Below are 23,574 nucleotides of genomic sequence, written 5' to 3'. Positions count from 1 at the left end.
CCGAATTAGACGAAACGTATGGGTCAGGGCCCCTGAAAATCGTAAAAAAAATACCCCCGAGTCAGGGGTATTTTTTTCACGGTTTTCATAATTTATAATAGGATAAATCCTAAAGGATTAATAAGTATTAAGTCTTGAAAGCGAGTTTAAAATTGATTTACATAATATTTAACCTCTGCTGCTGTCGGTATCACTAGTACGGTCACGTCTGATAATATCGATACGGAAAAAGTGCCAAAAATATGTATGCACGACTTTATTGCCCATATATTAAAGTAATGTATTAAGTGTATACGTATTTTTGGCACTTTTTTCGTATCGATACTTTCAGACGTGACTGTAGGATCTTGTAATAAAAAACAGTAGTATAGATCAAAAGCAATACTTTATTAGTTAGATATTCACTTGATTTCATAAGAATAAAAAAAACAATCGATTTTGAACACACGAAAAATTGTTCCCACATGTGACGTCGTAGAAAACGTAATATTGATTTTACAGGATTGCAATATACGTTGACAACGAGATTAATCCTTTGTTACACAACTAATTTGTAAAATTGTGTTGACTTCATAAAAATAATGTGTTTAAGGAAAATATCCGATTATTTGTTACATTAGGTTAATTTATTATAAGTTTAATTTTAGAAATAACATATTTTAACCATCCTATACGTAGGTATTTAAATATTGTGATCATAATTTCATAAAAACCTTATTTATAGGGTTGTAATTGTCACCCTTGGTGGGGAACCCTAAAAAAAGTGCAATTATCTCCTAGTATGTTCATAGAGTCAGACCAAAGAGAATTTGAAACTTGTACTGTCAAAGAAAACTTTGTAGCGACGTAAATTTACTGCCATCTATTAGATGGCGCCACTTTTTGATATTTAACAAATTGAACACATATCAGTGAAAAAATAAGGATCAAAGTCAAATGGCGTTCTAAAGGTTTTAATTATGTATCGAAAGATAGCAGTAAATTAACGTAGCTATAAAGTTTTCTTTGACAATACACCTCTATTTCAAATTCTCTTTGGTCACACCAAGCTAAGTTGAGTAAACGTCATAATTTCATTGAAGTTAGACGTTTAAACTGCCAACTTAGATTGGTCTGACTCTAGATTGTCAATATTTTTATTAAATATCTTTTAAGTGAGTAGAGTACCAATGTTCGACATTTTTATAAGTAACTAGGGCACAGCCACTTTTAAAGTTACATAATAGTTTCTACAAAAAGTTAAGAGATCAGTTTATTGTAGTCGCCATCAGATATATCGGAGCGGGCAAGGTGCCCACAAATATCTGCACACGCCTCTATTGTCAAGGCACTAGAGTGCGTGTTCAGATAGTTTTGAGCACCTCGGCCGCTCCGATATATCTGATGGCGACTGTACAATAAACTGACCTCTGTTACTTAATTTTTACATAAGAAACGATTTAGCGGTTATTCATAAAACCACAGAAATATCATAAAACTTAGCAATCCTTTGTAAGATTTTGTCACTTACTAACAAACACATGTCAAAATGACAGATATGGACGAACAAATTACCACTGGCTTGTTAAATTTGACAAACGTTTAAGAACGCCATTAGAGTGTAGTGTATTTATTGTAATTTTTTACACAAGTTAATAGTTACACACAAAATGGGCCGCCTCGCGAGGAAATTGCCGCGCGAAGCAGCTCGGTTGGTAGACTCGCGCCTCGCCCGAGGCAATGCGGCCGCGAGTGCGCCCGAGGCACGTCTAAACAGACCGAGCTGCTTCGCGCGGCAATTTCCTAGCGAGGCGACTCGTTCTGTGTGGCCTAATGACTTCATTTTTATGTAAATGAAAAATAACTTTTCGAGTGTAGGTTAGGTACAAGCTTCTTAAACAACATAAGTTATTTTTTTGTTAAAAATGTGACCTTAATGTTTAAAATAAAAAGATAAATTACATAGCACCATTTGAAAGTAAAAATTGCAGTGGTTATAAATTAAAACCAATCGATAGAATTACTGTATGACTCGTGCAACAATACGATATTGCAATATTACAGTAGGTATTGGTTTAGTGAAACAAAATAGTAACCTATTAGTTTAAATTAGTTCTAAGTAAAAAAATATTATCTTATTATAAGCAGTAAAAATGTATATAACACAAAATTCATATTATTTCATTTCATTCATATAGTATCGTGTCATCAATATTCGAATTGAATAATTCAATCGACTATTACATAATTCATGCAAGACGTATAGTATACGTCGATTCATAAGAGCTGGCGTGTATTGTACTGAACTGTCAAAATTCTTACTTAAAATCCACGCCAGCTTTCTTGAATCTACCTGTAACACAAAGGAATGGCGGTCGAATGCATGCTAAAATAAGAGCTCATAACAACGTTATATAGTTACGCGTTAGACGGTCTGCCACCTTGTGACCTAAATCGGAATCTTAACCTTCTGAGGCCTCGTGTATAAATATATTAGGTAGAATTTGAACTCTACATAGGGATAATGTTAAAATTTGTCTGAAAAAGATGACGTCACTAGGCATCAGGTTCTGTGGAATGGTATCATAGTTCTGGTTGGTTATAAGAAATTTCTGTTTTGACGATAACTTTTTATTTTAGTAAGAAAAATCTATACAATTTAATAAGGATCTTGGGAATCTGTTTAGGACTATCCATCCAGATTATACGTTAAAGTTAAAGATTATGAAAATACCAAAATTCTCACGTCCAACCACAAGTATGACGTTGTTCCGGTATCCTGCCTTCTACAACAGTAACCGAGGCACAGTCTAGAGAGAAATAGAACGCGCTATGCGTTACGCAGCGTCTTACGTAAGCGAACAACGTGCGGGTGAATCAATCCTTTGATTTTTTTGAATTATAGAAGTGTCTACGTGGGCGATCTCGTTTTGAACGCGAAGGCCGCGTTCGCGAGTTGTCCGCTTACGTAAGACGCTGAGTTAGAGAGGGACAACATAATTCGACACCTCACTGTCAAAAATCGGTTTTATTTGACAGTGACAATTCTAAGGGTGTCTCAACTATTTTTTGTTAATAATCGCACAGTTTGTTAGATGAACATTTTATATTACCACGTACTACTGACACGTGACCCTTTATGGAAAGGGTTTCTAACTACCACAAAAAGCGTGTATTAGTGCATATGTATAATTGCCTTAATATTAGGTTTTAAAGAGTGGCCTATGAGAACATGACCATGGCAACGAGTGAGAAGAAAAATTCATTCATCTTTGTACGTTCGTAGTACAGTCACCATCAGATATATCGGAGCGGCCGAGGTGCTCAAAAATATCTGAACACGCACTCTAACACCGTGACAATAGAGGCGTGTTCAGATATTGTGAGCACCTCGGCCGCACCGATATATCTGATGGCGACTGTACTTTAAGACGATAGTGGAAGACCACTTCTCCATATATAGTCCCCATTCTACTCCCTAGATATTGACGTTATAGAAAATATTTTTGCACGATTAATGTACAATTACCATAACTGTGCCCCTTCGTTTGACTTTTTTAATATTTTAGCGATCCGTACTTCAAAAGGAAAATATGGAAGCCTTATAGGATCACTTTGGTTGTCAGTCTGTCTGTCAAGACCCTTTATCTCGGGAACGTATGGAAGTATCGAGTTGAAATTAATACCATATACTCAGGTCTATAGTCGTTTGAAGCTGTGAAAAAATGTCTAAGTTGACGTAAAAAAAAGATACGGCCGTTTATGCCACAAAAACGTATATTCCATCACTCACAAGGGAATCCAAATTTAAAGGGTACTTCCTGTTGACCTAGAACTATGAAATTTGACACGCAATATCGTTTTATGCTACAATTAGGAAAAATCTGAAAACTATACATTTGTAATTATAATTTTATGGGTGACGCAACTTTATTTGAAGATTTTTAAAAACTTTATGATATGTACCTACAAGTTTGTACGGAGCCCTCGGTGAACAAGTCCGACTCGCACTTGTCCCGTTATTTTTTAATATAATATGAGTTAGGAGCGAATAACAAATTCCATACAAATTTTTAAAAGCTGTAAATCTAACAATAACTCCAAAAGGCATAGGTGTGTTAATACACATCAAAGTGCTTAAAAATATTTTCAATAATATTAATATCCAGAGCGGAAAATGGGGACTACGTTTGTATTGAGAAGCGTTCATGTGACTTCGTCCCCTTTCCTCTTAATCTGTGGTTCAGAGTCTTTTCTACTCTTCCATAATGTCGACATAAAAAGGGAAGAATATATTAATGACGTTACATAGAATCCACGTTGTAACGCAGAAACAACGTAACACAGTTGTAGATTTCTCCAATCTAGCCCTTACTGAGCTCTTCAGTTACAATGTCGATATAGTAACTCGTGAATACCGCTTTGTTGTGCATCACGTAACGGAGGAGAGTGCCGGAAATGTTGGTGAGTTCGGGAGCCAAGGCGGAGAGACCGACGGGTATCTGGCGAGAACCACCTGCGCAGACTAGGATCATTTTCAGGAATTCTAGGACCCTTTGACCTGAAAAAAAGGAGAAAATAACTAAGTAAAACATTAACACATTCAATGCTAGCGACCCACTAGGCGGGTTCCCTGTTCGTAGGCACTTTTAAATACATACGGTTTTTCCCGTGTAATCGGTTACGCTCGTAGCGCGTAGCTCGCGCTGGCACTGAATGTGTTAAGCAAATATTGTTTCACTCATTGATGGACAGATTGGCAGTTCATTAAGTAATTATACAAATAACCTCTTGTTTACGCGTAGGTATTAAGTGTACGTATTATGCAACATGTATCGCATCTAACTACTCGTTCTAATCATTTAAAAAGTTGAATCGCCATCAGGGTAGATTTGCCTCGCGAGGAAATACCCTTCAGCAAACTTTGATAGTTTAGAATCCGACGGACGCGATATCGTGTATGATAATCAAAATTCAATTCCAAATTTAAAACCTCAAGCACGTTGTTTTGCATGGCTAATATAATATTATAATATATACTTAAAATAAATTTCGGCGGTTCCGCGGCCGGCTCCCTGACACAGCGGGTTTGCTAAATGTGTGTTTTAGTTTTTAAGATATAGTGTATACGTATGCTAGTTTTAGCACATTCACTGCCAGACAAAAACGGCGCACTACCCCAGAAACAGGTGGTCTATAGCTGCGTACAAGACAACCCGCCCAGCGGGTTGTCCGGCATCTGAACAAAGTTCACGAGCGCCCAACAGGTGGGTTCCCGGCAGTGAATGTGTTAAGGTAATAGTTGCCTGAAAATAAATAAAGACTTAAAATGAGAATTCTTATTTACTCTTCAAACCTAAAAGTTGGGCATGTTGCATATACCCTATTGCCGCTAACTGACGCGTGCAGCTCAGCTCAATATCAACCTTTGTGCATTCCGACAAGGTTCATGATGGCGCACACGATAGACGTGGCGTTCTAAGGGTTAACGCTCATCCGAGTACTTACGAACAATCTGCCTGACTCTATGCTCGGGGTCCCTCAGGGAGACAATCTGGGTCCGGATAAGTTCCTTAGTATCTGCTGTCAAAGGTTGCTGGTCAAGGGAGTCTAGTAGTTGCTCAGTCACTACTATCACTTCTTCGGCGATAGATGGCAGCACTGCTTTTAGTTGCCTAAACAAAGTAAAAAAAAAAGTTAATAACATCTCATACTGTTTGATATACCAGAGTCCAAAACTTGAGCGAAATAATAATAATAATAAAAATATCCAGCCAGATTGTTTAGGGGCAAGGGGCTAGAGTGGTTCCTAACCTTTTGACTCCTGTCACCTCTAGAATTAACTAGGGATCCTGATTTTACCCCTCCTACCAATAATCATCAATAGTCTTTCTTATAGGTCTTATCTTTGTTATCTTTAATATATTATCTTTTATAGGATACATTTCGGAGAGTGTGCTGAGGAATTGCACAACCTTATTCCTCCGTCCCCATTTCACCATCGGACTACCAGACAATCGGCACTTCGGCATCGCTTCATGGTAGGTATTCCACAAATACGCACGAAGCGTTTCGCTTCAACATTCCTTATGCGAACTGCCAAGGAGTGGAATGCCCTGCCCGAGTCTGTGTTTCCGTATGAGTACAATCTGAATCTCTTCAAGGCTAGAGTAAATAGGTATCTCATAGGTAAGCGTGCTCCACCGTAGACCGCATCATCACTTACCATCAGGTGTGGTCGTGGTGGCCTGCCTATCCTCCATAAAAAAAAAAAAATATATATAAACTTATTCTTAAGAGTCCTTATTCCTACAGACGAGCGTATTTTGTAAAATGCTTCCTTTTTCATTCAAGATTACGACGTAACTATTAGTATTTATTCAAAAACTGGTAACGTTCTTAAATAATCGTTTCCTAAACTAGCGGCTCCAACAGTTCAAATTTTCATTTTCTCTTTTAAACCTCTTTTTTAATGAGTTTTTTTGGGAGTCTTTTCCAAATTTTGCAGTGAGATGTGGCGTTTCGGTTCTCAATTTTGCTGTAAACAAGAATCATTTGGTACATGAATGACTACAATTTGATTCAACATATCTCGTACGAGGGGCTGGAATGATTAACAATCGAAGATTCATTTGAAAAAACTGATAAAATACCTTCCGAGTTTTCTTCATTTTTTTGGCGAAAACAGGGTTTTATTATATTTTTTTTCCGCAAATTGTACGCATATTTTGCTTTAAAAATAATATTATAGCAAACTGTAACTTTATGTTAACCTATAAAAAAAAAATCATAACTATGGGACCTACATTGCCGTAAATTTATATTTTTTTAAAACACGTATAAATCACGCAGCAGCGACGCCCCGCTCTCAGTCCGCGCGGAGCGCGCTTAGAGGACGGACCTGTGCTCGATTGTCAGGCATTCGTTGCGATCGTAATCAGCTACGGAGTTCCGAGAAGTGCTATATACTGCGATTAGAAAATCTTAATAAAAGTTCATTTTTTACACTATGCTTAACAGACTCGCTTATTGATGGATTTTCAGTGGTCCTTTTTTTTATACTACGTCGGTGGCAAACAAGCTTACGGCCCGCCTGATGGTAAGCAGTATCCGTAGCCTATGTACGCCTGCAACTCCAGAGGAGTTACATGCGCGTTGCCGACTCTAACCCCCTCCCGCCCCTCGTTGAGCTCTGGCAACCTTACTCACCGGCAGGAACACAACACTATGAGTAGTGTCTAGTGTTATTTGGCTGCGATTTTCTGAAAAACGCATTTTTACTTGAAATTACGTTAGGGTTTGCATTTGCATTATTATTTTTGACCCGGATGAAGTCCAAGTTCTCATGATGGAGTCAGGAGTTGGTCACCAGAACTCCTAATCTACTCATTATAATCCCATCGTGTTTGGGCTCAAAAGATTTGCCCTGACGAACACCATCGATCTAGATGAGGTCCAGGGTCTCATGATGGAGTCAGGAGTTGGTCACCAGGACTCTTAATCTACTTATCATAACGCCATCGTGTTTGGGCTCAATAGATTTGCCCTGACGAGCACCATCAATCTAGATGAGGTCCAGGGTCTCATGATGGAGTCAGGAGTTGGTCACCAGAACTCCTAAACTACTCATCATAACCTCATCGTGTTTGGGCTCAATAGATTTGCCCTGACGAGCATCATCAATCTAGATAAAGTCCAGGGTCTCATGATGGAGTCAGGAGTTGGTCACTAGAACTCCTAATCTACTCATTATAATTCCAACGTGTTTGGGCTCATGATATTTGCCCTGACGAGCACCATAGATCTAGATGAGGCCCAGGGTCTCATGATGGAGTCAGGAGTAGGTCACTAGAACTCCTAATCTACTCATTATAATTCCATCGTGTTTGGGCTCAAAAGATTTGCCCTGACGAGTACCATCGATCTAGATGAAGTCCAGGGTCTCATGATGGAGTCAGGAGTTGGTCACTAGAACTCCTAATATACTCATTATAATTCCATCGTGATTTGGCTCAAAAGATTTGCCCTGACGAGCACCATAGATCTAGATGAGGCCCAGGGTCTCATGATGGAGTCAGGAGTTGGTCACCAGAACTCCTAATCTACTCATCATAACTCCCTCGTGTTTGGGCTCAATAGATTTGCCCTGACGAACACCATCGACCTAGATGAGGTCCAGGGTCTCATGATGGAGTCAGGAGTTGGTCACCAGAACTCCTAATATACTGATCATAACTCCATCGTGTTTGGGCTCAATAGATTTGCCCTGATGAACACTATCGATCTAGATGAGGTTCAGGGTCTCATGATGGAGTCAGGAGTTGGTCACCAGAACTCCTAAACTACTCATCATAACCTCATCGTGTTTGGGCTCAATAGATTTGGCCTGACGAGCATCATCAATCTAGATAAAGTCCAGGGTCTCATGATGGAGTCAGGAGTTGGTCACTAGAACTCCTAATCTACTCATTATAATTCCAACGTGTTTGGGCTCATGAGATTTGCCATGACGAGCACCATCGACCTAGATGAGGTCCAGGGTCTCATGATGGAGTCAGGAGTTGGTCACCAGAACTCCTAATCTACTCATCATAACTCCATCGTGTTTGGGCTCAATAGAGTTGCCCTGACGAGCACCATCAATCTAGATCAGGTCCAGGGTCTCATGATGGACTCAGGAGTTGGTCACCAGAACTCCTAGTCTATTCATCATATCTCCATCGTGTTTGGGCTCAAAAGATTTGCCCTGACGAGTACCATCGATCTAGATTAAGTCGAGGGTCTCATGATGGACTCAGGAGTTGGTCACCAGAACTCCTAATCTATTCATCATAATGGTAATTTGATGGTGCTTGTCGGGGTAAATCTATTGAGCCCAAACACGATGGAGTTATGATAAATAGATTACGAGTTCTGGTGACCAACTCCTGACTCCATCATGAGACCCTGGACTTCATCTAGATCGATGGTACTCGTCAGGGCAAATCTTTTGAGCCCAAACACGATGGAATTATAATGAGTAGATTAGGAGTTCTAGTGACCAACTCCTGACTCCATCATGAGACCCTGAACATCATCTAGATTGATGGTGCTCGTGAGGGCAAATCTATTGAGCCCAAACACGATGGAGTTATGATGAGTAGATTAGGAATTATGGTGACCAACTCCTGACTCCATCATGAGACCCTGGACTTCATCTAGATCGATGGTACTCGTCAGGGCAAATCTTTTGAGCCCAAACACGATGGAATTATAATGAGTAGATTAGGAGTTCTAGTGACCTACTCCTGACTCCATCATGAGACCCTGGACTTCATCTAGATTGATGGTGCTCATCAGGGTAAATCTATTGAGCCCAAACTCGATGGAGTTATGATGAGTAGATTAGGAGTTCTGGGGAGTTCTGGTGATCAACTCCTGACTCCGTCATGAGACCCTGGACCTCATCTAGATCGATGGTGTTCGTCAGGGCAAATCTTTTGAGCCCAAGCACGATGGAATTATAATGAGTAGATTAGGAGTTCTGGTGACCAACTCCTGACTCCATCATAAGAACCTGGATAGACTTCATTCGGGTCATAAATAATAATACAAACCCTAACGTGATTTCAAATAACACTGAAACTCTATAGCACTAATGTGCGCAAACGATTGGCATCTTGACTAGGCAGCATGGGTGCGTAGCCACCATGCCAATCGATACGACAACGAAACACTATCTGTCTCTCTCTCGTACTAATATGCACAAACGATTGGCATCTTGGCTGGGCAGCATGGGTGCGTAGCCAACATGCCAAACGTTTACGATACGACAAGGAAACACTATCTGTCTCTCTATCGCACTAATATGCGCAATCGATTGGCTTCTTGGCTAGGTATCATGGGTGCGTAGCCAACATGCCAATCGTTTACGATACGACAACGAAACACTACTGTCTCTCTATCGCACTAATATACGCAAACGATTGGTATTTTGGCTAGGCACCAAGCAAGTGTGTGGCCAACATGCCAATCGTTTACGATACGACAACGAAACACTATCTGTCTCTCTATCGCACTAATATACTTTATTTATACCTGCAGTCATTTAGTAACTTCTTCATTTTCCATTGGTGTGAAAGAGACAGAATAAAGAGCAAGGGTTATAGTACACTCTGTAGTCTGTACACTTAGTAGTAGTGTACATAAAAAAAAACTACTGTGCATATAAAATAAAATAAAGAGTGCCCATATGATATCATATAACACTAAAATTAATGTTGCTTGAAATTATATTGAAAACTATCAAGATTATTCTAGTCTGCATTGAAACGCGCGTCGCGTTGCCGGCGCTCGCGTACCGAGCGCCAACGCCATCTATCGAGCGTTATTTCGTGAAATCGGAGAACGCTCCAAGGATTAAGGGCTCTTAATACCCCCGTGAAATACCAGTTTTACCCCCACGGGGGTAATTAGTTAATTACCCCCAGGTTAGGAACCGCTGGGCTAGTACAATGTGTTAGGCAATATCAGTTTATCAATTTATCTGCAGCTGATTGTACATCTTCAGCCCAATTTTCAAATAGAAGGGAGGAGCCTAAGCGATATCTTATAGAACAAATCATTCTGCCATTTTTTTCGGGGGGAAACGTGCACACAGTCGCACTTCTCACTCACTACATACAAAATCCAATCTGTAATGACGACACAAATACATAGAAAATGACACACGTCAATGAGAAATCTTGCACACCTCGATCTCTTTTTGTGTACGGACCAGTCACAACATGCACCGCCATAGGCACAGTTGTGCCAATGCTTTGGCAGAGGCGAAATAGTATAAATAAATAAATATTATAGGACATTATTACACAAATTGACTAAGTCTCAGAGTAAGCTCAATAGGGCTTGTGTTGAGGGTACTTAGACAACGATATATATAATATATAAATATTTATAAATACATAGAAAACACCCATGACTCAGGAACAAATATCCATGCTCATCACACGAATAAATGCCCTTACCAGGATTTGAACCCGGGACCATCAGCTTCGTAGGCAGGGTCACTACCCACTAGGCCAAACCGGTCGTCAAATATAGTAAGTATGAATGCCGTCTCCCATCTCTGTGTTGCTCGAAGGTCATGATGGACAACTTCGTAGAAAGAAAAACTATTTGTGGGAAAACATTTGTTGCGATTTTTTTCAAATCATATTACTAACGTATCAGTCGCGGTGTCTCCTAAGATGATGACGATCTTCTCCTTAAGGTTAAGCTTGTGCCGCGCGGCTGCGCTCGCATCTCCACACGTAGGGCTGGACAGTATGAGCGACGCCACGCAAATTAATCTGTACACTTGAGTACCGAGCTCTGCGAAGCGAGGAGCGTCTAGGGTTACCGTCTGGAATAAAATGTAAGAATTTTAATAACAACACTTCAGTGAGACACAGATATATTAAATGCATTAAAACGGGCAACTCACGTATTCTTAAGTCGAAAATTTCTCGACATGTTTCGCTCCATAACGAAGAGCTACGTCAGGAGCACCCGTTGGCGAACCAACACGCATGTCATGAGACATGACAAGCAATCTTCGAATTAAAAAATACGTGAGTGACCCATTTTAATATATTTAAAATGTAATAATAATTGGTGTCGGTCACTACGAGACTTAGGTCGGTCTTGTCTATGTAACGTATTAGCCATGCCCGTGTCAAAGAAAATATTGGGAGCGTGCAAAGCGGGTTACGTGTGTTTCTGTCAATTCCCATACTATTCCGTTATTTTGTTCACGTTTTTTGCTTTAAAATCATATTTACGATAAAAATAGGTCACAATATCTAATCTATGGCTAATACAGTGTACCAACATTAGGTAATTGTAATATTAGCCACAATGACAGTTACTGAAAGCTCGTTAGAAACATACTTTTGGCACGCAGAGTTGTCTGTCGTCTGTAATAACAAACGTTGTGATAAGCGAATAAACATATGTTTTAACATAAAATGAGTTGATTAAAACCTGTGAAGAAGGGCAAAACTTTTATACTTGAATGCATCATACGTATCCCCAGGAAGAGGATCACGAAGTGGTCCTTCAAAAGATAATGAAATATACATTTTTTCATTTAATTTGTAACGAAACAACGACGAAGAAAATTAACCGAATAATATAAAATACACAGTTATCTTTTACATATCTTTACACACTTACTATTTTCAGTAAAGCAAAAGTCAAGTGTGTTTAACATTAAAAACGAAAAGATTCCGCACATTGGTAACTGTATTATAGTAAACATTTTTAAGGAATAATCTTTACATGTTTTGTTGAGCTCATTATTTGACAGCTCCCCAGTAGTTGCGAACGCTAAGCGGCGCTGCCATCGTGCACGCTCCCAATAGACCTCTCTATTAAAATCAATTTTCTTATAATAAAGTCTAAGAAAAAAACCTGCCCCTTAGTTTGACCTCCAAACAGATGGCGCTGTACTGCGCAATATGTTTTGTGGTCACTGAATCGTCAAACGTCAACTTTTGACAATCAGAGTTACCGCAAAATGTATGGAGCTGTACAAGTTGTACAACGCCATTTCGTTTACCTGTCAAATGTTTACACGAAATTGTCTTAGATTTTACGCATCTTACTCAATCAATGTATCTTTGTCCGTGTATATGTGCGTTTCACTCACCTCAGGATATGTCAGAGTCCTTATCCCACTCTAACAACTCTAGAGCTTAGGTCGGTCTTGTCTATGTGACGCATTAGCCATTTCCGTGTATATGTGTATATATGTGTGTTTCACTCACCTCGGGATATGTGTCAGAGCCCTTGTCCCACTCTAACAACTCTAGATATGCCTTTGCCAAAGTCTGTGCCGTCACATTCCTTATAATGTTAGCGTCTGTGACAGGCAAGCTTAGGTCGGTCTTGTCTATGTGACGTATTAACCATGCCCGAGTGTGCTGAAGACCGTCTGAAAGGGAAATTGTTAATAGTGAACTTTATTATATAAACCTCGGAGATTATTTTACAGTGAATGCGAATTATATTTTAGTTTCATGAAAAAAAAACATTGCGGCATTTTGTTTAGAGTGGTCACATTCAATACTGAGATATTTTATTTTTTGAACGACACTGACACAAGAAATCTTTATGTCTGAGTATACTTGTTAACCCCGAGTTTATACAAACTTTTATTTAACTTGCCCTATTAGTATATATGTTGTATGTAAGTATGTTAGTTATTACTTAGTGTGGGTTCAACCTTGGAAACTAAATTTGACCCACTTCCCGATATCCGATTGAGGTGAATTTTTTTATACATATGTAAATCAGATGACAATGCAATATTACGATGACAGGGAACTGATCTGATGATGGAGACAGGAGGTGGCCATGGGAACTCTGTGATAAAACAACGCAAACTAATTTTGTTTGGGGTTATTAGTCTCGATGAGTATTAGTTGCCTGTGGAAAGAGAATTACAGTCGGCGATAAAAGCTTGTACCAAAAAATGTATCTTTGACAAAAACTTATTAAAATATAGGAAAACACTACGATACATGTCATACACCACCTATTTAAGGACTGTAAACAAAATGATCAGGGAGAAACCCATACTACGTGATCCATCTTATAGGGAGCGTGCATGAACTATAGGAGGCAGCACAGGAGCCGTCAGAATTTTGGCGCGAGGCGTAAATGTGATGTTTTTTGTTCCGATGTAGCCCACAAGATGGCAGAACCTACTATGCACAAGAAAACACTTGACGTGTAAATATGCCCGTTTATGGTTCCGATTCAGACCACAAGATGGCAGACCCTCCAACGCGCACGGTCCCTATACAATTTTTGAAGTGAAAACTTCTTTAGGGGCGATGTGCACTGTTTGTGATGGGGAAAAAATGTTAAACTTGCGTCAGGTGTCACGAGACCGTCAGATTGAAAATTCGTCAGACGGACACGTGACATGGTGACTTGCTAATTGAATGTCATCGAAGCCTGTTTACTTTTGAAAAACCGTATCTCATTCAAGTGTGATATTTTATTTTCTTCATAATCAAAGTGCTGTCATAACGGTTAAAGAGGTTTAATCTTTGTTAATTGTGTTGTATTGTATCTTTGTGTTGTTGGGTGTCCATGATTGTAGGTACTCAATTTTTTCCTTACCAAAAAGTTAAATAACAGAGAAGAATCGTATTTGTTTTACTTAATATGATGGTGAACGATTCATTAACATTTACTGATTGTGTAGGCTGTAGTCCTGCTCACGTCTCATGAATTACTCTGTATATGTTATATTTATATAAAACACTAAAATTCGCATTTCAAAATATCTTCCACACTCAAATTTATTTACGTAGGTATAATAGAGAATGACCTCTTTTTATAAAACTGCTACTCAATTTCTCCAAAATATCAAAAAACGTTAATATTCAAGTTTTCACTTCTGCCGGCACTCCCGGAGTGCAACCCATTGTTTTTTTTACTCCCTTCCCTCCCCTCGGTGAGCACCCGTAGTATATGCCAAGAACCTCTAGTTTTCACGTAGTAATTCATAAATATGGTTTTTAATTTTTTTTTTCAAACAGAAGGTTAAATAAAATACGTCAGTGTTGCCACACTTGAGTGTCAAAAGTACTAAACGCTATACGCCGCGTGTCGAAGTCTAGTCAAAGGACTTTTTCGCTTACCGTAAGGACGAAATTTGCTTGTATCTTTATATGAATAACCTGTCAAAGCGTCCTTCTGGCAGGCGACAAAGTTGGACTTATTGCTTGGAAACGACAAATATTTGGACAAAGCTCGAAAAGCGCAAAATGTCCGCAATGATATTGACTAGGTGACGAAAACCCCGAAATGGGGGTTCATTTCGGGGTTTTCGTCACCTAGACTAGACAATTTAATACCTTCAGTAACCTTCAGCATCTCTTCGAACTTGATTTTCTCGTAGTGCACGCTCTCCTTCTGAACGTGCGGGCGTATCATGGCGATCAATGTGTTGGCTAAATCCAGTTTCAATACTTCTAGGGTCTCTAGGATCGCTCTAAAAATCTCTACCTGTGGATAGTTAACTTTTGTATTAAGCTATTATGTCATTGTAAGCAAAGAGAATTTGAAATAGAGGTGAAGTGTAAAAGAAAACGTTGTAGCCATGGTAAATTTACTGTCATCATTCAACACATGATTGAAACTTTTAGAACGCCATTTGACTTTTATCCTTATTCGTACACTGATGGTATGTGTTAAATTCTCTGCAAGGAGGCAGAGGAGACGCCTTTGCACATCCTCGCAGAGTGCCCTTGCCTAATGCGCACTCGTGACTCAATCCTGGGCAGACACATATTACGTCCGGAGGAGTTAAGGTCTCTCGAGATCAAGAGGATCCTGCAGCTGTTTGAAGTTGCAGGTTTGGATCGAGAGTTGTAGTAGGTGGCGATCACAATAGATCAGAAATGGTCGCAGTGATATTTAGGCTGTAGAGCCTTACATAGCCCCTAACAAAGAAGAAGAAGAAGAAGAAGAATGTTTGTTACATATCAAAGAGTTAATTCGATTGATAATTTTCAAAATGGTGAAAAATATAAATACCGCTCCTAAAAATACGTGTGATACCTGATTGGATTCGCGATAATGTCTATAAACATTTATTCCAATCGTTCATTAGCACATGAAAATTGCAAAAGTTATAAACAATAAGATTTTGGCGAATATCGCATAAACTATAAACATTGAAGAAATTAAAACAAAAGATTCCCGAAGAGGAGGATATTTTCAATAATAAAATCTGAACTCTAGGAACTCAAACTCTATTATATATGTATAAGTAATTTTGGTTTAACGCTGACAATAGCCGTCCGCGCGTCTTTTTCCGGATGCGCACGCGGCGTCAAGAGTACGTAACATTCGATATTATTTTAAAGGTATTAAATTTTAATTTCGCAAAACGTTTCCCCAGTCACCTCCATCCATACATATACAATGCGGTTACAAAATATTGTGACATCAAGAGTGCATCCCTGCCTGAAGCCAAGAGGAAACTTTTCAACTGGTTGAATAGGCTGAACTACCATGAAACTGAGCAAATTATGAAACGGGTTGTCTAAATCCTACTCCCTACCCAACACAGGTCTACCCAACTTAAGGTCGCTCTTACTCACAAAATCATCACATCATATTCACTCACACACACACACGTACACACACACACACTCACATCATGATTTTTATTTCTGATATGGTTAATTTTTACTCAAAACTGTAAATGTAATATAGGTAGTATTAGTTAGTTTTCTCTTTGCATGTATTTAATTCTGCACACCATTCTGCAGATTGTATTTTAGTTTAGATGATACCCCAAAAATGTATGTAGTAATTCTGTAGAGCGGTCACCACGATACAGGCCTAGCCTAGTGTGGGACCACTGAGCTAGTTATGTAATTTTATCTTCTTTCTTTTAATAAACGATTTTTATTTATTTATTTATTTTTTATTTAATTATATTAAACTTAGAATAAATTTAAAAGTGGAAAAATTATTGCCTTTGTGGAGACTAACTCACGGTCTTTGGACTGGAGTATCGATCCAGAGGCCGTGAGTTCAAGTCTCAACCAAGGCAGTAATTTTTCTATTTTTAAATTTATTCTAAGCTTAATAGCATCATTGGCTGACGTTCCACCTTGTTAAAAAATAATTATATTCCCAGATATTAATTATATAGTAAAAAATATACACGTCTTAATAATAATACTTACCGTGTCAGTGAGCGTGGTTATGTTCTGTATCATCTCATCCCTGGCCGGGGCGGCTAACTTGGCCATAAGATCTATGACGAACTTGGCGTACTTGTCGAAGTCTAAACTGTTGTTCTCTACCTGTTGCTTGATGAAATCTGAGTCTATGACTTCTTCGATCATTTCGCGGATGCGAGTGTGGCGGGGGAGCAGAATGGAGAATAGGCCCTGTGGAAGATGGAATTAATTTTATGTTTATATTCAACACTTTCCATTAAAAGTCAGGTAGGCATTCTGATGTATCTTAAAGTATTGTTATCGAAAATGTGACTAAAAATTAAATGAGCTCAATATTTTTTTTACTGTCTCTGTGAGAAATATGTATTTTTTTAAATTTTTCAATGTGTTGCCCAAAGTTAGAGTCAAGGCAAGTTAAATTGGCAGATATTTTGATAGGCCAGCCTGTGCAAGTGTTAAGTAAATGCCATAATTTCATAGAAGTTTCACGTCTAAAATAACACTTGCCTGTCTGGGCTGTCAAAATCGCCCATACAAGAAAAAAGTCCAAAACTTGCCAGCGTAGTTTGAACCTATAGGGTAAAAAATAATAGTTCATTTTGTTTTGTTTTAAAATTGAATGAAACAAATCAAATGCAACTCAACAACATAATTCAACATTCTCAATTCAACATAATTGAAATTTAATCGAACTTCTGCGAGAGAATTGAATGTGAGGCGAGTGCGCAACTTTTTCGCCGCGAGCGTGTAAAGATCTCGCCGCGAGCACGCAACGAATTCGCTGCGTACTGAGACACTGGGAGTTAAAAAAAATATTTAAAAAATCGAAGCGCGCTCGCGGCGTGGTCGGTCCGTGCTCGTGGCGAAACCATTGCGCACCCGCGGCAATGTTCCAACTGTTCTAAGTGACCTTTTATGTCATATAGCATCAACTGGAGACCAAGGTCTTACCTGTTTTACATCTTCAAGCAGCACTAAGGCCTGCTTGTAGCAAGGAGGGTCAGAGTTGAGTTGCTCCTTCAGAATATCGAAATATGCTCTGTGCATTGTCTCCTTCACCAGTTTTTGGTAGCTGTAAATATATTATAATTTATAATAAGTAAATCTTGAAGGCAATAATCTATAATGTTTTCTGTAATATTTGTAACTGTCAATGAGTTAATTTTTAAGTTGTCTTATCAAATGGATACTAATAGATAATAGAAATAACAAACATATTTTTTACAAATAAATCTGTATCCACCCATACCATTAAAAAAGAGAATTTGAAATATTGAAATGAAATGGAGGCCAAAGGTTATGGCGCCATCGCTTGAAACGATGCTGCCATACCTTTGGCCTATGATCTATTAGATGGTGCCACCTTTTGTTTTTTACGAATTTAACACATATCAGTGAAAGAACAAGGATCAAAGTCAAACGGCATTCTAAAAGTTTTAATCATTTGTCGAAAGATGGCAGTAAATTTACTGTGGCTACAAATTTTTCTTTGACAATCCACCTTAGCTAGTACGAATCACAAAACGGCCTTACTGAATAAAAGTATATTGGGAATGGCTTCCAAAATATATAATAAAATTCCAGAACATATAAAAACTCAAAACATAAACCGATTTAAGAAGCAACTAAAAACTTGTCTAATTAGTAAAACATATTACTCCATTAATGACTTTTTCATTGACATTTAAATCTAATTGTAAACTATTTATTTCTATATTATTTGAATTGAGTTGAATTATATGTTGTTTCTTGAATTGATATTTAGATTTTCTCTTATTTTAATTGTATGAATTGTATTTATTAATTTAATTTTTTTTTGTCCAGTTTAGTAATACCTAATTTAATAATCATTTATAACTAAAAATTAGTTTTAAGTTAGTTAGTTAAGGAACAAATTTGTACGCCCATAGGCAAAACACAGAGTTTATATTGTATATTAAGACCCTTTGTATCACCTGTGTTATACAAATAAATGTTATTCTATTCTATTCTACCTCTATTTCAAATTCTCTTTGCCATTAATCATCAATTTAAATTCTTAAAAGGTTGTGAAAGTGCATCGTTATCTAGTCAATGTACCTTGCATGAGTTGCACTAATTATACACACAATCTTAAGCAAATATACATGCTTACTCATGGCACATTCACTAGAACACACCTTCAGACTTACCTATTATCTGGTGGTTCAAAAGGCTCCAGCTTAAAGTCATTATCGACAGCAATCTCATGGGCCAGTGCCATATTCTGCATGCCATGTGCAGCCTTCATAATGTCGTCCAGCGTTACAAAGCTCGGCGGAGACGCTCCGGTAATTGTCGAGCCGCGCACACGGAACTGGATGGGCTCGTTGGCATAGTAGCTGTGGGCACTGGAATGTTTTAATGATATTTTGATATTAAATTAATCTGCGGCGGTATCATGGTTGCAATTTTATCACTTGTCATGTCATGCGTCTCCTTCGCACTTACATACTTGTAAAAATGTGACAAGCATGGTAACAGATGATAAAAAACCGACCATCTTAGCCCCACTGGAGACCACTCAGAGTCTATTTTCGGACAACATATTTAATATGAACAAACTCCCTTATCAACTTATCACTGTTGCAATTAATTGAAAATAAGGATTACTAAAACTATCTGCCGCAGGTAACTTTACTGTGCGCAACTTCACCAAGTTAAAATGATAAAATAATAATTTTACTAAATAGATGTCCATTCAATTCACAATAAATGGAGCTATTTGTATATAAATTTTAAGTAAAAAGTATGAATTCTAAAATAACTTTGCTAAATATTTTTTTTTTTACGACAATTATACTAAAACTTATTCCAAATCCGAATCAGAAACGTCTAAAAAAAACTGTCAATTTTTTGATGCATTTTTACATATACGTACCATCACAAAACTGACACCCAATATTTGTATGAAATAATGAGGACAAATTTTTTCTTTGTTTCAATTAACTTGTGTTTCTGAGTCGAAGTATACCAAGAGTTGTTAATTGCGTCCGTCATATGCGCGAGAAAATTGCCTCGCGCACACAACGGCCAGTGTAGACGTGCCTCGGCCAAAGCGGCGCAATCGGGTGAGGAAACGCAGGCGCCGCCTTGGCCGAGGCACATCTACACTGGCCGTTTTGTGAGTGAGGAAATTGTCTCAGCCCTGATTGGCAAACAACATAGCTGAAAAAAAGTAGTCTGTGGAGAACGTGAAGAGTTGTGGAATATAAAGGGGCCTCCAGACGGGCTACACTTTTGTTGCAATATGTGGCTACAATATTGCCAAATATATCTCAGCAATACGAAAAACATTTTATTGCAGCATATGGCTGGAAAATGTATATCTCGGCAATATTTAAGCAAAATATTTCAGTATGCAATATTTCATTATTTTGTCTTTACATGGGCTACATATATGGCTAGTATGGCTACAATGGCTGACGAACTAGTACGCGTTGTACAAATGATATGGCGTCAAAGGCAAACCATTTTACGGGCTTTCCACCAGCGCTGCCACTTTTCTTTTTTTTTTCCTCGTTCTTGGCGTATGTCCTCGAACTTCTAAATTTTTTGTACGCCTCCTCACTTGATATACCAAATTTTTGGGCAACATCTGCCCACCCATCTTTCTTAGCGTTTCGATACTTGTATATTCCGCATTCCACGTTCCACAATTGCGGGCACAAATGCACTTCATTGATAAAATCAATAATTTTTGCGTTTGACCATGTTCCACTCATTTTGATACGTACCTAACCTCAAACCGCGAACCAAACAACAACAAACACACTTCACGTAGCATGAAAAAAGGACGCACTTATGCCGTATAGTGAGACAGCAATAAGAAATATTGCAGTATTTTCGATTGCAAAGCGATTTTACCGGCAATATGGCTGGGACCCTAAACATTCATCGGCCACACTAAAAATATATCACAATATATCCCGGCCATACTAAAAATATTGTCGAGTATTGCATTGTCTGGCCGTAAATGCTGGCTGATGCTACCAGCCACACTGTTGCAGCCACACATTTTCGTGAAACTATGGCCCGTCTGGGGGCCTCTTAAGAGAAGCAATACCACAATAAATAATAGTACTACCATACAGAAATGACATTTCCTACAAAACCAAAGTTTGACAGCAATTCAGGAATGAATTATGTTGGCCCTTTCTATGGCACCATCCCTTTCAGCCACTTAAATAAAATAAAATAAAATAAAATAAATTTCAGCCACTTAGGGTTGTCAAAATTCAAGTCATTAACTTATCTGTGGTTGTGCACATATAGTGATGTCAAGTTGTGCCAACCCTAATAACTGCTCGGAGCTATGCTGAGCCGAACGGAGCCCGAAAAAGCAAAAAGGAGAAGTGTCACCCCACTGGCAAAACAGCAATACATTTTATGACTCTGCCCTTTCCATATAGACTCTTACGCTCCTCATGCTTAATTCTAGGCATGTTCCTCAAAAAACTTTAGGCACTTAATGTAAATTTCCTTATAACCAAACTGCCCTGACTGACCTCTAGTTTACAGAGGATATTCAATATTTATTGATGGAATGTGCCCGCAACAATGTGCTGTGAATTGACAAGATATCTGTATCTAAAAATAATGTAGGTTGTAGACATAATAATAGAATAAGTATTAATATTAATAAAACAATGTATGATCTCATCACAGGGATGACATCATCGCAAGCAACTCCTTTTTTCTCAATATTGATAAAAAAACTTTGTTGGTATTGGATAAAAACAATGACTTGAGATAAAACAGTATTGCAACAATTCATATAAGACATTACTCAAGAAATATTTTCCATTATGAGCTATGTGTTCGAGAAAGACAAAGGAGATTTTAAGTAACTTTGTTAGGTCGAAAATGTAGAATATATATAACAACAAAGGATCATAATTATAACATAAATAACAAAGTAAAATAGATAATGCAATACCTTGGTCCAGTCGGCACAGGCTGTGCTGAACTTTTCGATTCATCTTTCTTGGGATCTTCAGAACCCGAACTACTTGACCCCTCGCGTTCACTCATCACGGAAAGCCGAAGTAAACTGACTGCACTGCACTAACTCCCAAATAAGGGCAACTTTTTCAAGGCATGCACTCGAAAACTCATATCATCTCCAAGCTATATTGCCTCATAACAAAACATAACCTAACTTATTAAAAAGCAAATAATGTAACAAAATACAACCCCTAAACTTTAACCGAACTTTTCTCATCGATGGTGTAGTTATGGGAGTGAATATTTTTATGTTAATAGGAGTAAATTACTGAATTTATTGTACAGATGTTTTCGTTTACTTGTCAATTTAGATGTCAAACTTTTTTCTTCTATTAGTTCTATTTACTCTATGGTATATTTATAAAGTGGCTTCTAGGTAATTTTGCCTGGTTAAAACCAAAGATTAATTTTTAATTTTTAATAATTTAATTTATTAATTTCGAAGCGCTATCTCTATTTTGTATCCGAAACTAGCTATGTATGTGTGCATGCACATCTACATATGCATCCGTATGTGTAAGTACTTTCGTACTACATAACATAATATTAGGTCTATTTGGGCTTCATAGTTTTTTTGTTTACAAGATATCAAACAAAATACTAATTTGTAACCCGCCCAAGTTGACCTAATATTATGTAGAAAAGTTTTAAAAGAATGGAATCCAAAAAAAGACATAAGTACTTTATAATAATGCAAGTATATGTTTATTGCTTTCAATTTGGTATACAATAGTAATAGACCAGGTGTTAAAAGTACTTGCAGCTTCTGATTCTGTTTGGAATTGTTCTATTTTAAACCTATGCTCATCTTTGTGTACAACGCTGCATTAATTTATTTATTATTTATTAGCTTCTTCTTCTGTGACTTGTGTCTCAGTCTGACCTAGAACTCTTTCATGTGCGCATAATGACTTGCTTAGTTCTCTTTCTTCTTTGACCTTAACATCCAACTGGACTTGAATATCAAATCGGCTGCGTGCTTCGCCTCAGGCCATGATAATCCGATTGCTGTCACCTCGGATGCCACTGATCGTCGCCAGTTTGTTTGGGACGGTCTGATCCTCTCTTGCCTTGCGGGGTTCATTTGAGGGCTTGCCTAGGGATGTGGTCGGGATCCCTTGTAAGAGTGTGACCAATCCAGGTCCATTTGCGGCGCTCGATCTGGTGACCGATCGGAGTTTCGCGGCAGGTATCTAATAGCCGTTCATTAGATATTCTCTCGGGCCAGTATTGAGTATATCCCGAGAATATGTCGAAGGCACCGATTAACAAACACTTGGACCCGCCGCGTGATGTCCATAGTGACCCTCCACGTCCCATACATTAATTTAATCAGGTGGTGTGAACACAAAAATGAAATTGAAGGGCATTGGGTAACCGATTCCACTATGAAATTGTGTAATTACTTACGTGTAGAAGCTAGATCACATTGACGCGAATTTTTTATCGAATTAATTTGTCAATTTGACCATCACGTCTGGACTGGCCTAAACGATTAGGTTGCCAAAGAAAAGCCAAGCCAACTATTAGAATGCAGGGAGGAAAGTTTTAATTATTGCTGGAGAAAATACATTGTTGTTAAGTAATATTTATTTACAGGTAAATTACCTCGTAAACTTACCAACCAACATTTTCACCCGCACAAACTACCAATACCCTCATAATCAAGCCTCCTTTGAGCGAAACTTTTTAAAACCTCGAGAAAACTAGACTAAAAATTAAACAGCAGTCGCGGACTTGCAATCTAACTTCAACAGAGCAAACTAATTTACCTACGCAAACGTTGCCGACGGCAATGTGGATTGCTTTTTCTCTGGACTCCATTTTAACTTGAGAA

The 23,574-nt window shown here is 38.2% G+C and overlaps 1 protein-coding gene across 1 annotated transcript; it reads right to left on the bottom strand.

Annotated features, from left to right (window-relative positions):
• Positions 1–366: 366 nt before the first annotated feature.
• On the bottom strand, positions 367–22,054 carry LOC133525070 (T-complex protein 11-like protein 1). Its single transcript, XM_061861298.1, has 9 exons — positions 21,670–22,054; positions 18,884–19,081; positions 17,664–17,784; positions 16,716–16,922; positions 14,871–15,021; positions 12,768–12,934; positions 11,184–11,362; positions 5,488–5,654; positions 367–4,540 (listed from the first exon to the last, which is right to left on the bottom strand). Exons 1-9 carry the CDS (start codon positions 21,762–21,764, stop codon positions 4,344–4,346), a joined length of 1,482 nt encoding a protein of 493 aa, XP_061717282.1. The 5' UTR covers positions 21,765–22,054; the 3' UTR covers positions 367–4,343.
• Positions 22,055–23,574: the final 1,520 nt, after the last annotated feature.

Source organism: Cydia pomonella, chromosome 14, assembly GCF_033807575.1.
Source record: "Cydia pomonella isolate Wapato2018A chromosome 14, ilCydPomo1, whole genome shotgun sequence".
Classification (NCBI taxonomy): domain Eukaryota; kingdom Metazoa; phylum Arthropoda; class Insecta; order Lepidoptera; family Tortricidae; genus Cydia; species Cydia pomonella.
The sequence above is the reverse complement of the archived record's forward strand: the minus strand, read 5'-3'. Positions and strand labels throughout refer to the sequence as shown.